The following is a 15,307-nucleotide window of genomic DNA, read 5'->3' on the forward strand; positions in this document are numbered from 1 at the left end:
CTTGGCCTGCTGTGTTCATCCAGCTCTGCACCTTGTTGTCTCAGATTCTCCAGCATCTGCAGTTCCTACTATCTCAGCTGGAAGGTATTTAGGTTGTACATATCCAACCAATGGGAGTGCAAGAGTCTCGTGGTGCAGAGGTAGTGTCCCTACATCTGAGAGGAAAGAAGTTGGTAAGCAGTGGGCTCAGATCCAAAAGCGGAAGCTAAATGTACACGCAGCAGATATCATGCCATGGTGTCTGATTACATAGCAATCATTAGGATATACATGCCCTGGCTGAAAACAGGGAGAAGAAAAGACAATAGAAGTGAGGCCAGAGTTAAAGTCAGAGATCCTGAGGTGGAGTCAGCGCAGGATATCAATAGACACTGCTGTTCAAATCTGGCAATAGTTGCGGGAGCTAAGTCAAGTCTAGAAGCTACCTTAAGTGTAGAATATTGAAGAATGCTTGTTTCCTGCGAGAATAAAGATTCAGCATGCATCAATATGACTGCAAGGCAATAAAACAGTGACGACAATGGAGGTCACCAAAAATCAGGAAAAAACTCTGAAGTAGAGGACTATGAAACTCTTGGCAGGAATAAGATTACATCCGAAAATCGCTAGCGGAACAAGTAAGGCAGTCACAGACTCAGCAAGGAACGAAATGAGAGCCATAAACTGATCACAGGTACTTTTAAATGGGGAGTTCCAGTGCAGATATACAGTCTTGATGTTCAGAAAATTCAGGAATTGGATAGCCAAACTTGAGGAGATCAGCGCTCCCCAAGCTTGGAGATAGGCAGTGGCAATAGTTCCACCTTAAAAATGAACAATTTCCAAATACCTCTCAACTGTGATGTGAGACTTTTTAAGCCTAGCCTTAAAAACATATGTTGTCAAATAGGGCAAAACAATCAGATGGAGCTCTAAGAGGACCAGAATGGAATCTGTAAATAATCATTCCAAGATGGTTGAACTGCTAATTTCAGTTAGAAAATGTATGTACATAATTAGCACTCATTAATTTTCCTGGTCACACGAACAGAGGTCCTACAGTCATAACAGTGCCTGTGGAGCACAGGTCATCAGAATGCTCAATGTTGAGAATAAAAGTGCATTTAGAGCGCACCCCTCAATCTGGTGGTGATAACAAACAAACTAACTTGGGGTCACAAGAACAGCAATTCGCAGAAGTCAATTCCAAATCACAACCAAAATAATCTCCATTTCCCATGAATAAAATCAGAACTTGGGAGCACCAACACATTTGACTTCATCTAGAATTGCTTGTGAAGAGATGATATAAAATCAGGTTTGTTCGATACATGAGGTGGCAAATGTGAAAAAAATAATAATCTGATAGAGTTTGCTTTGAAAGTACCCAGAAAACACAATACTCTTTTGGACTACAAGAAAGCAGAGTGTCCTTTGTCCATTCGTCAGCCAGTCACATACATGTTGATGGCCAACAGGACTTGTTTACAGCAGCTCTTGAACTTAAACAGCCTTACACTAAACTAGTTTCCACATTCATTTGCAAGCAAGTCATCACCTCAATGACTTGAGTTTTCCTCAGACCTCAGTTAGATAAGCATTTCTTTGCTGACAGATTTAAGGAATTTGCTCTCCATTGCAGATTCCTTCTCTGATCTTTGCAACCTCCATCATACCCCTCATTTCCCCGACCACTGCCCACCTTTCTTGAGCTGGTGGAGTCTCAGGCCTTGGCTAAAGGCAACCACCAATCCTGGCCTTGTGCTCACTTTAAAAAGTCTATTTCCCATTGTCTACAAACCATCTCACCTGCACTAGTCCTTACAGAGGAAGTATTTTAACTTCCATGGGATAAGGGCATCACTGACAAGGCAAGTTATTTGTGGTTTATCCCTAACTGTCCTTGAGAAGGTGGCACTGAGCTACCTTCCTAAAGCTGTTGCAAGTATCTAATTACATATTTCATGCATTGAGTTGTAAGTTTTAATTTTAGAAATTGAATTTAGAATGTCGATAAGTGGAAATATCTGATTAACAAACTGGTGATACAAATAAGTACAATTAAAACACACCATGGACAATCATAGATTAGAAGGGAATGTGCGTGTTGCTGGTATGGTTGTAAAAGGTGTTCACAGATAGGACTATGACAGTCATTTTGTTTGGAATATCAAAAGATATGCCACCTTGCTAAGGAGATAACAATATAAAGAGGAGGTACCATTTTGTGCCAGGCTTTATCTGAATGTTCTTCCACAGAAAGCAAGCAGCTTAACTTGGAGATATAAAGACAGCAGGTCTGCAGGAGCTGTGAAGCAAGTGAAAAGCTATCAGAAAAAAACATGTTTGTTTTGACAGTCACAAGCTAGAAGGTGCGACGCTCAAGTTGAAGGTTGCCACGCCAAACACTAGTGGAAGGATTCCAAAGTAACCTGCACCTGGGAGAATAACTGGAACACCAAGGAACAATGCAGTGGATAATAGAGAGCTGTGGCATACTTGGTTTTGTCTCAAAAAAAAAAGCATTACAAGGGGATCTGGATTTTCTAAGTCTCGGTAAACTATGTAGTGTTAAAAATTAAAGCGAGCCCTGCTAAGTTACATAAGCAGTAAAACCTTTTAAAAGCATGAAATCTGGTGGAGTAGTTCTTTCAGTTGATCGTTTGGATGTTTAACTTTCTCTTTAAACATGTACAGTCTTCACAGAAATCCTAACTAAATGCTTGGCTAATCTGGTACAGTTGATTTAAAGATGTCACAACATTCAGATAGGAATTGAATTTCAGTACTAGGTGCTAGTAATCAAACAGGATTGCTTGGATACTGTCAACTATGTTAGGATCAACACTGGGACCAACAACTGGATTCACCCTCCAATATCTTTTCGAACTAGTTCAAAAGTATCTCAGGACAGGTAGGGCTCTCAATCTGCTATGAGGATTTCTGTGTCTCCATTATCGTTGTTTAATTTCCTACAACTACATTAGACCTACCCCATCTCCTTCCAACCACCAGCTTGTATTCTATCCTGTTCTAAGTTGCTATGGTGACAGCATTCTGGATGGTGTGGTTTCCCATTATTATTTAGACACTAATCACCAAATATCTTGTATCTCTCTACAAAGTGTGAAGATGATCTAAAGCAAATGGAGATACTAATTCCCCTCCCTTCTGTTGGGGAATCTCAAACTCTCATTGAGTCAGCAAATCTGAGCTAGAATGTAACAGATCTACTGTAGCCACATTCGCAGTGGGCAATATATTATCTTTCTCCCATACGGTAGTCAAAACAGAGGATGCTTTTCCATATTTTGGTCTATATTATCCATAAAAAATTAGATGGAGTTGACAAGGTACAACTTTTTAAAAGGCAAACAGCCACTAGGCTCTGTATCCCAGTCAGGGAACATGGAGAAGAAAAAAACTTGATGCTCAAATACTTGCATGCATATTGCATCTTTCGGTAGATAGTATAGGGAGAGGGAATCCAAGAAATGGACTTTCAGAAATATTTGCTTGAGCAAAGAAGTGGCTTTACAGGGCAGGCTGAGGGGAGCAGGCAACAAATGGAGATAGGACAGCTGTTCTAATCCACAACTAGTTAAATCTATATTGTCGCAATAACAAGATAGAAGTAGATGATATTGCTGATCAAGCCCAATCTGTCATTCAATAAAATCATGGCCAATCTTGGCCTTCAAATCCACTTTCATACCCTGTCTCATATAGCTGAACTACCTGAGAGATCAAAAATGTCCACTGCAGAAAACGGTCAGTAATGGAGTATTAACAACAACCTTGGTTAGAAAACTCCAAAGATTTACAACTCTTCGAATTAAAAATTGCTCATCTCAGTCAAACTCTTTATCCCGAGACGATACCCTATTGCTTAATCAGATATGTTACACAGCAATCTTTGCTGGCTGTAATACACAAAAGGCATAACAAGTGATAGCACTGCAAGTGGGAAAACATTCAGCATTACTGCAGAAGGAAACAAAATGGGATAGAAAGCTTGTGCTGGCTGAACGGAACTCAGCCAAAACAGCAATTGGGTTACTTTATTTAGGCTTAGCGTCTCTGAGCAAAGGTTCAGATTTCTGATCAATATTAGGTGACTTTTCGTCAAAGCGTAAGCATAGATACCAGATGAGAAACAACCGTACAAATGGGATTGAAGGGAGTCACCAAAGTCTAGCTGTAGTCAATTTGTTTGGGCACAAAGTTGCAAACAAAACATTCAGTAGTCTCCATTCCCAGTGACCTCCCAGAGTGTTGGTATACTCTGTGATAAATCTTAAGAACACATATGGATGCTTTCCAGAAACATCAACGATGTAGATTCACATGGAGCATGAGCATCACAAAGCAGTGGAGTGCATTTCAGTAAGTTTATTTCAAATGGACGAGCATGTTTCTTGTAAGTATCCTGGAAACTACGCTTAAACCAATGTTCAAGAAATAGTACATTAATTTTAATTAAATGGGTAACTTTAGGCTCCATGGAGAATTTGGAATGACAATTCAAAAAAAATTCAAGTATAACCTCAATCATAAACCACCATCATCTTCCCTGAACCATACATGAGGTAGAAAACCTGATGATTTTAATCAGTCAATGAGAAACTGGTCTATGGCTAGCTCAGTGAAGCATAATTTTCTGGGTCTTTTCAGCCTTTGGCAGGTCAAGCAGCTAAGTAGTCAGATCAGTTTCCAACATACAGTAATATGGTGCTGAACATCCACTAACAGAATATCACCTAAAGACTCTCCACTATTTTGGTGCCATAATCATTTTTTTCTTTATCATTTCTCACCTAACCAATTTTTTTTTGCATTCTAACATTCCTGTTACATTGGGCACTTGCCTCATGGAAGTGGTAAGCCAGCTTCTTAAAGTGCATGGTCTGTGTAGTGAAGGTATTTGAACAATGTATTAGATACAAAGTTTGGGACTTTTATTTAGTGATGTCGAACAATTGGCTGTACATTTAAATAATAAATAGGTGTTACTTGTAGGTGGCAGGTTGCTGTCCTCGTCCTTCCAAGCAGAAGTTTAGTTTGGGGTGCTTGCATAATCGCCTTAAAAAAAATGCCACTGCGCATCTTCAAGGTACACTGCCAACATGGTATGGCTCTCTTGGGGAAGGCAGTGATTGTTTAATCATGGGGCACCAATCAAGTGGACTGCTTTGCCATGGATAATGTTGAATTTCTACAACAAATGCAGCTACAATAACATTCAGAGAAAGGATCACTTCCAATTCGTGTCTCAGATAATGAAGAGACTTCAGGAGTCAGAAGATGAGTTACTCCCCAGAAAATTCACAGCCTTTGACTTGCCCTTGCAGCCATAGCATTTATTTGGTTAGTTCAGTTGAATTTCTGGTCAGAATGTCAGCAGCTGCTAATTAATATGGGGAGATGGTCAGACTTCCCCTTTTTGGAGAAGGTAATCGACTGGCAATAGTATGGCATGAATGTAACTTGCAGCGTACTTAGTGAAAGCGAACATGACCAAAAAAAAACCCAAAGGCCATGCTATTATAAATGTAATAACAGCACATGCAATTTAAAGATACACAGTAGGGAGCTGGAGGAACACAGCAGGCCAGGCAGCACCAGAGGAGCAGGAAACTTGATGTTTTGGGTCAGGTTTTTGTAGTTAAAGATACTGAGCACCTATATGCTTTTTCAATAGAACATGATTTGAGGTACAAGGATTTGAATCAAACACATCCAAATTTTTGGTATTAAGTCATCTATTTTGTATTTGTGGATCCACAAATACAATTTAGTTATTGTTCTTATTAGTTTGAAATTTTAAAACATGTTTGAAGCTTTACCCACCATTAATAACTCTTTCAGAAAGCAGAGACAAATTTACAACAGGATATATACAAAACAGGTCAAATACACGTTTTGATGCAGTAATTAAGCAGCACTGTAGAATTACGATCAACGTAAAACGATCAATACTAAAACTGATGACAACTTCCCTTCATCTAATTTGGTTGAATATGCAAACACCTCAAAGCCAAATACTAAACGTCCAACACAACGACTCAAAAATAACTATCTTTAAAAGAAATTTGCATCATCAGTGGGATCAACGTTCTCGCAAGAAAATAAACTGATTGCCTCAGCTCTCTCCTCCAAAAGATCGGGGATACTTGTATAATTTTTGGTCAGAGCTTACAAATGTCCAGGAAACGCTGGTGTGGCTCAGAGGAACTTGTCACAATTAAACCAAGTAATTAGGTACAACTCCACAACACAATACGACTTTTCACCAAAACCATGAAATAGTTTTAAACGCTTAAACCGAAAGTGGCGCACATTTCAATGCACACAGTCCTACAAGGGAGGGAAATCGGATTGCCATCATGTAAAAAGGGGGGAAAAAAAACTACATGGAAATTATATTAAAACCCGAACAAATAAGCCGAGACTCTCGGAAATGCGTCCCGAAGCTTCAGGCAAAGATACTCCTTGGTGCTCATCACCGACTCTTCCTCGTGGAACCCGATCCCGACGAGACAGGCAAATCCCGAAGCATCAGCTTGATTCCGGGGGTCTCTTAAACAAAGCGGCCCAAGGTCACCCCGGGGGGAAAGAGGCCAGCCTCCCGCCAGCAGACAGCAGCCTTTCCCCGGGAAAGAGTCCAGGCCGAATTCCAGCTCCACAAAATGGCGACGCGGAACCCGGAGCCAGATTCCCGGGGGCTGCAACCATTCACCATATCCCCCATTAAAAACAAACCCAACACCCCACTTCGGGTCCGGGCGTCGAGAACCAACATCGGCCTCCTCCACGACAATAAGGATCGAACAGGCCCGCCCCCTCCCGTTCCCTACCGAAAGCGGCCGCACTCACTCACCACTTCTTCTCGCTACCGGGCGCCTGCATCTCGGCTTATTGTCCCCACACCGGGGGCTGCGGGGCTCGGTCTCTGTGAAACTCGCAGCCACCAGGCCACGATCGCTGACTTCTCGCTGGAAGGCTCGGTCGATCGATCAGGCAGCCACTTGGATTGTCACATCCAAGTAATAACTCCACACCAAAACACAGAATGGCGACCACTAACTTCCACCGCCGCCAACACCAACTTTCTGCCGACTGCCCGTCACTAAGTCTCTCCTTGCGTCAGCCTCACGCGCGGCTGACGTATTGCGTCATGTGCACGCATGCCAGTGCAGCCGCACCCCCTCACGTCCAGGCCACGCCCCCTCCCTGCCGGGCTTGACGCTCCACGTGCCCCAGGCTCCAGCTCTGCAGCGTGCCACGCTGGACAGCCAACTTCACAGCAATGCCAACAAAGTTACAAAGGCGGCTCTCACTGGACCCGAAGCGTCAAAACTCTGCTTGCCTCTCCACGAGTGCTGCCGGACCTGCCGAGTTTCTCCAGCAATTTCGTGTTTCGGTTCAGCAAACCCAAGTAGGGCCAGAAAAGAAAGCAGGAAATAAACTATTCCCCCACATCTATGGACGGGGAAACAGTACTAGGATAAGGGGTATGAAAAATATCTTGTGATCATGTACATTTGCTCGATCGCGTCGTCTTGGTTGTCGCTACTTAACATATTTCATGGAAAAATTGCCCTTCAACCCATCACGTTCGCACTAGTCATCAAGCATCAATCTATTCCACGGCATTTGGCCTGTAGTCGTGTATGCCGTGGTGTTTCAAGTGCTCGTCTACTTTTTTTTAAAGACGTGAGGGTTTTCACCCCACAAACCTTTTAGTCAGTGGGTTCCAGATATCTATCAATTTTCATGTCATCAAACTTACTCATCATACCTCCTTCATTCATGTCTAAATCATGAATGTACAACAATTAGTCTTTCCTACGACTAGAAACATCTTCTCCACATCCACTCTATCTAGGCATCTCAGTATGTCAGTTTCAATGAGATCCCCCACCCCCATCCTTCTAAACCTAGTGTCCTCAACTGCTCTGAGAAAGTATCACCAGACATTGACCCCGATTTTTCTTTCACAGATGCTTTCAGACCTGCTGAGTTTTTCCAGCAACTTTTTTTTTGTCCTCAACTGTTTCTTATATGACAAGCACTTAGTTGCCAGGATTATTCTTGTAAATCTCCTCTGGACCCCTTCCAATGCCAGCACATCCATCCTTAGATACTGCTCAAAATAGTCCAAGTAGGGTCTGAACAGATCCTTAAACAGCCTCAGCAGTCATCTGTGCTTTTATATTCACTCAAAACGAATGCTAATATTACATTTGCCCTCCTAACTGCTAACTGAAACTACATGTGAAGAGAATTTTGAACTGGGTCTCCTAAGCCCTTTGGTGCTACAGGTTTCCAAAGCTTTTACCCATTTAGGGAATAGTCTATGCATCTACAAAGTGCATGACCTCATACTTCACTATATTGAATGGATAGAGGATTGGCTGCTTGGCAAAAGCAGAAACTTAGGATGAAGGGATCTGTTTCAGGATGGCAGCCAGTGACTAGTGGAGTCCTGCAGAGCTCAGTGTTGGGACCACAATTACTTACGTTATACATCAATGAACATTAAGTATAAAGGAATTGAGGGCTCCTGTTGCTAAGTTTGCAGAAGGCACAAAGATAGGTACAGGGACAGGTTGTGTTGAGGAAGTGGGAAGGCTGCAGAAAGACATAGGCTAGGAGAGTGGGAGAAGTAGTGGCAGATGGAATACAATGTGGGAACGTGTGAGATTATCCACCTTGGTAGGAAGAAGAGAAGCATAGACTATTTTGTAAACTGAAAAGAATGCTAACATTGCATTTACCTTCCTGCACATTGCTGTGGGTCTGAAGGCACATATAGGCCAGACCAGGTGAGGATGGCAGATTTCCTTCCCTATATGACATTAGTGATCATTAGTGCAACACAGAACTTAATGTAAAGCTACTTTTTTGATAAAATGTCCTTTTTGTCTTTTGTTTACTTGAAAGATGTTGGTGCATGATATGTGCATAAATCAACGATGGTTCTCTGGTGGTATGACAATTCAGGTTACAATGTGACAAAGAACTAGTTACTCCACAACACAATTTCTTTCATGCAATAAATAACTATAAAACAATCTAGAGGAATTTATGTTGAATAAAATATAACAAAAGCCTTGCTTTTTGGTAGCTTCCATCAGATATCACTCAAATATCAAAAAGTAAAGGATCAGCAAGTGTTCGTGCCTCTTAAGTGTATGAGATCCAGTTAGTTATATTTCAAATGTAGATACTGTATGTCACGTAGTGCAATGAGATGTTGGATTTCGACCTTCTTAGTTTAGGGTCTCATCCAAGAGCTAGCATGTTCAACAATGTGGTATTCCTAGAGTATTTTTTTTGAAAGAATACTGATGCCTTCAGTGAAATAAATTATGATATTGATAAAACAAATACGATAGTTCAATCCCAGCATGAGATGCTTCTATCATGCCAGAAACTCAAATGTCAGTGTAATCGAAAAATGAGAACCGCCATAAATTTTAAATTACTATAATGATAATCAATAAATCCCTTATGCATAACTATCCCTTATGCATAAACCAGTGGTAAGCCAAACTACTGTATTCTATGAAAAACTAAAGTTCTGGGTTCCTCAGTGGTGTTACATTAATGTAGTAATATGTTAATACCAAATAATGCAGATGTAGAAAATCCAAACCTTCATGCCTGGTCTTTGAGATTGACTTTGATGCATACCTGATTTTTAGGCCCAGGTTCATGGAAAGCATGGACCATATTTCTGTTCTTAACAATACTCACTATCTATTACAAGTAACTGGACTCTAGCCTCAAGTAAACAGTTATAAACTGTTGGTATATAACACAAATTAAAACTGTATTCCCCTTTTAAATTGCCCTCACATACAAACAAATGGACAAGAAAAATAGGAGGTAGTTCAGTGGTTTCTATTCACAGGTTCCTGAGATGATCTTTATGATTCTTTAGCTTGTCAGAATGCTGCTTTCAGTCATCCTACTCTGGATGCTTCTACTGATTCACAAAAGACACTACTTGGCTCATTCACTTATAAAAGTTCTCTGACTTGGCTGGTAAAACTCACAGCTAACAGCAACCACTGAACGAAAGATGAAGTAGATTTCTTCAGGGTTAAAATAGGTTTTGACTGCAGAGAACAAAGACAGCTTCTGTGGCAATAGAGATCTGTAGTTGTTCTCATCCCCAAGTTGTTCAGTTACCTGAACACACAGGCAAATGGCTTTTGTCATTAACTGGTCACCAGTCCATAGACCAACTTTGTTTTGCCACCCAGTCATATCTGTACCCAGAATCCTTCAGCTTCAATTTGTCTGCAACCACTTCAAATACTGCTTAGTTACAAACAGCTATTTAAACAATACTTGCAGGAAGTATCAAGTTAGTTGCTTTCAAAATATGCATGTCTTTAAAAACACTTGTTTTAAAAGTTGTTTCTCATTTCAGTCCATAATTTTAAAAAGCACAAAGCTTACAAGACAGTCTTTACAACAACATACCCACAAGTTCCTAGCTGCAGAGTTTAATCATTGATCGATTTCTTGTGATCCCTGCTTATAAAGTATATATCTGGGCAAGGAGGGGTCAGGCAGGACAGAAGACATCTTCCTTGGTTTGTTTCTTGACCTGGCCATGGTGACTGTTAACAAATCAGTAAGGTGTAGAGGAGATTCTCAACTGGGGAGTTTGTCTGCATGCAGGCATCATTGTACGGGGAAAATGTAGTTTCCATAAGTGTGCTTAAGGCCTTCCATGAAAGACAGCACCACAAGGACTGAGGACGTTATCATCCCTTAAATTACATTGATACATTTCCTTTCACATGTTTTATTCTTGTTACAAAAAGGTCACTGTCAACTTAAGTGGTTGTTCATTTGTTAATTGGGTCATTTGATTAACTAAAAGATTAGAAAGACACTTATTATCATTGCTGTCTCATTGTAGATTTAGAAGTTTTAGACTTCTAAAGTTCCACTTTGTGAATAAATCTAAACAGTAAAAATTTTTGCTGGTCTCCCCAAACACATACTGGTTATCAGGAGAATAACATCTTTGACTGGTCAAACTAGAGGTAATGAAGGCATAAATGAGAGCGTCAGCAGTAAATGAGCTGAGGCAGAGTTGGGGGCATTTCAGAAGTGGAAATAAGTAGTCTTGGGTATGCAGTCAGAAGTTCATTTCTGGGTCTAATGCAATATTCGGTTGCAAACAGTTCAATTTAATCTGACAGCGCCAGGGAAAAGGATAAGTTAGTAGATTAGTTCATAGCTTGTACTTACAACTAGGACCAGTCCCAAACAAAGTTCTCCAATTATGGTTCCAGATAGGATACCCTAAATTGTCAAGCTCTCAGGTATGGAGGAATGGACTGGCTTCCCTTCTTTACAGACAGTCAGACATTACATTGACTGTCTGTCACAATGAGGTTAATTTAAAAAGGAACTGTTTTCTTGTGGATGTCTTTCTCCCAGACCAAATAAATTTCTTGTTTAAAAGCTGGCAAATTAACTAGTTTTTCTTTGAATGAGAGAAAGTTTTAGTTACAAAACAAAAGAAATAATAATGCAACACATATACAAACAGATTAAAAATGAGGGCAGCTTTAAAACACTAAAAGTAAAAAAAAAAAACATATCAGCCTCCAAGTTCTGTGAAAAGTAGTCAATGGGATGTCATGCATGTTACATTGGGTGATATCAGTGGCACTGAGGCAGGTAGCTGAGTCATTGATTGAGAGACTTGATTTTAACAGGTCAGCTGAAAGATCTTTATCCTGCTTCCTCTCAGCTGGCATTTTACTTCCTTTCTGGCTTCCAGCAAGGAGAATTTTTTCTTTTTTTTTTTAAAAAAAACCAGCAGCATGGGAATAATTGGACATTTTCTCAGCTGTGACCAGAGTTGAAACTGGCTTCAAACTCTTGTCCTTGCATATCCTTAAAAAGGAAAAACACCTGTTGCATAGACTATTGTCTTTCCATGCCATTCACAGCATGGACCAACTCACAGGAAATTACTATTCATTTTGCAGTGTATTTATCTATTTGTAGTTCATCTTTTTGACACTTTGACATCCTACAGTGAAAAATTCCAGGCACTCCCTCAAAGATAAGGATAATTCCAGAGAGTCACTGAATTACATTGTAAACTGTTTGCATTCTCAGTCATTTTGTTGGTCTTCATCTTTTCAAAAACTGTCATAATTAATGCTCAAAAATGTACATAGGAGATATCTTCATGGCACAACCCATAGTCATTATTTAACAAGCATGTTTTCCACTCTCAGGCTGGGTTTTGTGCTCCCCAGCCAGTGAGTTTGAAGCTGTGGGGGCAGCAGGGAAACATAAAAATCTAACATGCAGGCCAATCACTGCTCCCTCCCTAGTCTCATAGCAATTTTACCAGGAGAAAAGAGTAGAGCCAGACGACTCACCTACCAGTAGGCCAATTAAAAGTGCACTATTAATGTCCACATAAGAGTCTCATTCCAATATCATAGGAATTTAGCCAGCAGAGAGAGCCCACATTAAGTACCCAGCCTGGCAGGAATATAAGCCCTTCATGGGCCACTATGGCTTCCCATTCTCTAGCTTCAATCCTCAGACACCATAGCCTCTCCCCTCCATCTCAATACAACACTTAATGCACCTTCAAGTCACAAGTGCAGGCCTTGCAAAACTGTATTTATAGAGCTGACCCCTTGTTTGGTCACAACAAGGTTAATCTAAAATGGATATAGTTCCCAATGATGCTATTGGGCATTGGAGAACTGCTGGCATCTGATTGGCTAGTAGCTCTCTGAGCTGGTACTTGCTGCCCATGAGGCTGATAAATCCCATCCCCATTCTACTAATAACATTAAATGACTGTGAGCAACCGTTATTTCACAGTGTGAGGAGTCCCTGCAGCTTTCAGGAGGTGGCAGGGACCATAGCCCCTTCAAGGTCAAGTACCTAGTGTCTGAAATGTCCGCAACTCAAGTCAATGACACAATAAATTCATAAGCACACATGATACTAGAGAATTTGATCCAACATGTACCTGTCAGCACTTTGAAACATTGATCTGATTAGTTCCACACCTCTGTTGTGTCCTCACAGCTCTGCACTTTTCAAATATTTCTCCAAATTCTTTTGAAAAGTTATTGTTCAATTTACTTCCGGTGCCTCTTTAGACAAAGTTTTCCACATTGAACAGTTCACTGTATTGAAAAAATCCTCATTTCTGCTCCAAATTATTTCCCATTATCTTAAATCTGTGACCTCCAATAACCAATTACTTGCGGGATTTTGTGAATTTAACCTGCTGTGGCATTAGGACCCTCCTACCCTACTTTCATTTTGCTTTTGTATTCCAGGATGTTAATCCATCACACTGGATTGTCAGCTATATAATGCAAGTATAAAGATAAGGGTTTTCAGCTATGTTCAAACATTAGATTTTGCACTTCAGTTGCGCTTTTTGAGGGTTGAGTGGGACCAGGCATTTCCATTCATGGAGAATAAATAACTTAATTTGGAGGGATAAATCATCTCAAGTCACTCTATGACACCTCCTAGTGGTTAGTTATCAGCAGAGCCTCAGGATAATTTGTTAACTTTAGGGTACGCTTTGTCTGAAATTTGAATGTGGCATAAATAATATCCTGAAGACTTCATTACATATTTTCTGCATTGCATGTTTCAATGATTGCTTTTATGCAAAGGAATTGCAACTCGTGCTCATCAAGGAACAAATTTGCATTGACCAAACGGATATTGCAACCTTTTGAACTCTTAACAGTAATCAGCAGCATTACAAAAAGAAATAAAGTTTTAAAAAGAGCATTTATCATTCTCAGATTGGCAAGCTGCATGGTGAAAAATGACCATTCGTTGTTGGTATTTTTTAAAATCAGTTTCTTTAAACATATTATGACATACCTCAGGAGCAGGTGGGACATGAACCAGGCCTCCTGGCTCAGAGGTAGGGAAATTACCACTGTGCCACAAAGCATCTGACTTTTCATTGGATGGAATCAAAATAATTATAATAGCAATAGGTATTGAAAACATTCCATCAACTTCTTCTGAAATGTCAGCAGGCTTTAAAGTTGTGTAGAACTAAACGATACAGATCAGGAAGGTCAGCTATTATCCTCAAAGTAGTCAAGATGTTATTCCAACTGGCCTCATTGTTCTTGGATTGGGTTAGATTGGGCTAGGTTGGGGATATTTGTAACAGAAATAGAAGAGTTTCCTTTCCTTATCAACATTCAGATCTTCCAGCTAGAATATGTGAGTATGTGGTGATCAGGTGACTACCAGATACAGCATGACTCCAACATCTAACTATCAATGCTCACACATGGATGTTACCTCCAGCACTGGTATAAGTAGGCAGGTGACAGGTACAGTGGCCTGGCATAACACTGTTTTATTATCACTGACCCCAACTCCTGCCTGCTATCCTGAGGGTAAAATTATGACCTCTGTGTTAGGTATAGGATTGTGGGATTTACTTCATGCTGAATTGCCATCAATCAGTTGGGCCCTTTCCTTGAAATGATTTAATACATGGCCCAATTATTTTAACACACTATTCTATGTCATTATAATATGTTAAATGTCAGAAAGACCAGCCTAGAGTAATTTACAAAAGCTTAAGCTTCTTGAAAAAAGCTGAAAAAATGTGGTGGATTAACTTATTTTTGATCACATTGCGGTGCTAAACTGACCATTTGATTCCACTACAGCTTGCATCATCTCCCCAGTCAATATGTGTATGATGTGTGTGACGCATGAAGTAAAATTTCAGGGAAATTACAATAGAAAAAAGCTATTTAAAATGAAAGGGAAGATGAGTGGTGTAAGAACCACTTCCTCCCTCATTTGTTTAATTGTCTCATGTCAAAAGTTTACTCAGTACAGATCCCAACAGTTAAGGTATTGCACAACTCTTTTTCTGTCTTGGCACAGACTAAAGCGAGAATATTTACTGAGTTTTTGCATGCTCTGTCCCAGAATGTTGATAAAATAGCAGCAGAAACAAAGATGCTAGAGCCTTTCTATGAATACTTATAAAGATTTGATGCAAGTTGGAGTAAATGATCACTGTTTCACCCCAGAATCACCATGCAGGATACCATTAAACCAATCAAGTCTAAAGTACTTGTTTCAGATACAGTAGGAACTGCAGATGCTGGAGAATCTGAGATAACAAGGTGTAGAGCTGGATGAACACAGCAGGCCAAGCAGCATCAGACGAGCCGGAAGGCTGACGTATCGGGCCTAGACCCTTCTTCAGACCCAAAATGTCAGCCTTCCTGCTCCTCTGATGCTGCTTGGCCTGCTG

The 15,307-nt window shown here is 40.4% G+C and overlaps 1 protein-coding gene and 2 long non-coding RNA genes across 8 annotated transcripts in view; 1 reads left to right on the top strand and 2 right to left on the bottom strand.

Moving 5' to 3' along the window:
* Positions 1-2,607, top strand: part of LOC125483697 — a 99,031-nt gene extending 96,424 nt beyond the window's left edge. The window contains exon 3 of the long non-coding RNA XR_007262648.1: positions 2,239-2,607. This is a non-coding gene — a long non-coding RNA (uncharacterized LOC125483697). The remainder of the gene's footprint in view (positions 1-2,238) is intronic.
* hif1aa (hypoxia inducible factor 1 subunit alpha a) overlaps positions 1-7,131 on the bottom strand; it is an 83,797-nt gene extending 76,666 nt beyond the window's left edge. For 4 of the 5 annotated variants that reach the window (XM_048599993.1, XM_048599994.1, XM_020515093.2 and 1 more), the window contains exon 1: positions 6,860-7,130. In XM_048599993.1, the coding sequence (XP_048455950.1) occupies positions 6,860-6,888 (29 nt within the window). In that variant the 5' untranslated portion in view covers positions 6,889-7,130. Of the gene's footprint in view, positions 1-6,859 lie in introns of all 5 variants that reach the window. The other variant, XM_048599996.1, reaches the window with a different exon arrangement.
* LOC109916454 overlaps positions 1-15,307 on the bottom strand; it is a 387,714-nt gene that overhangs the window by 357,433 nt on the left and 14,974 nt on the right. The gene's annotated exons all lie outside the window — the stretch shown is intronic.

The sequence above is a fragment of the Rhincodon typus genome, chromosome 8 (assembly GCF_021869965.1).
Source record: "Rhincodon typus isolate 14 chromosome 8, sRhiTyp1.1, whole genome shotgun sequence".
In the NCBI taxonomy this organism is placed as follows: Eukaryota; Metazoa; Chordata; class Chondrichthyes; order Orectolobiformes; family Rhincodontidae; genus Rhincodon; species Rhincodon typus.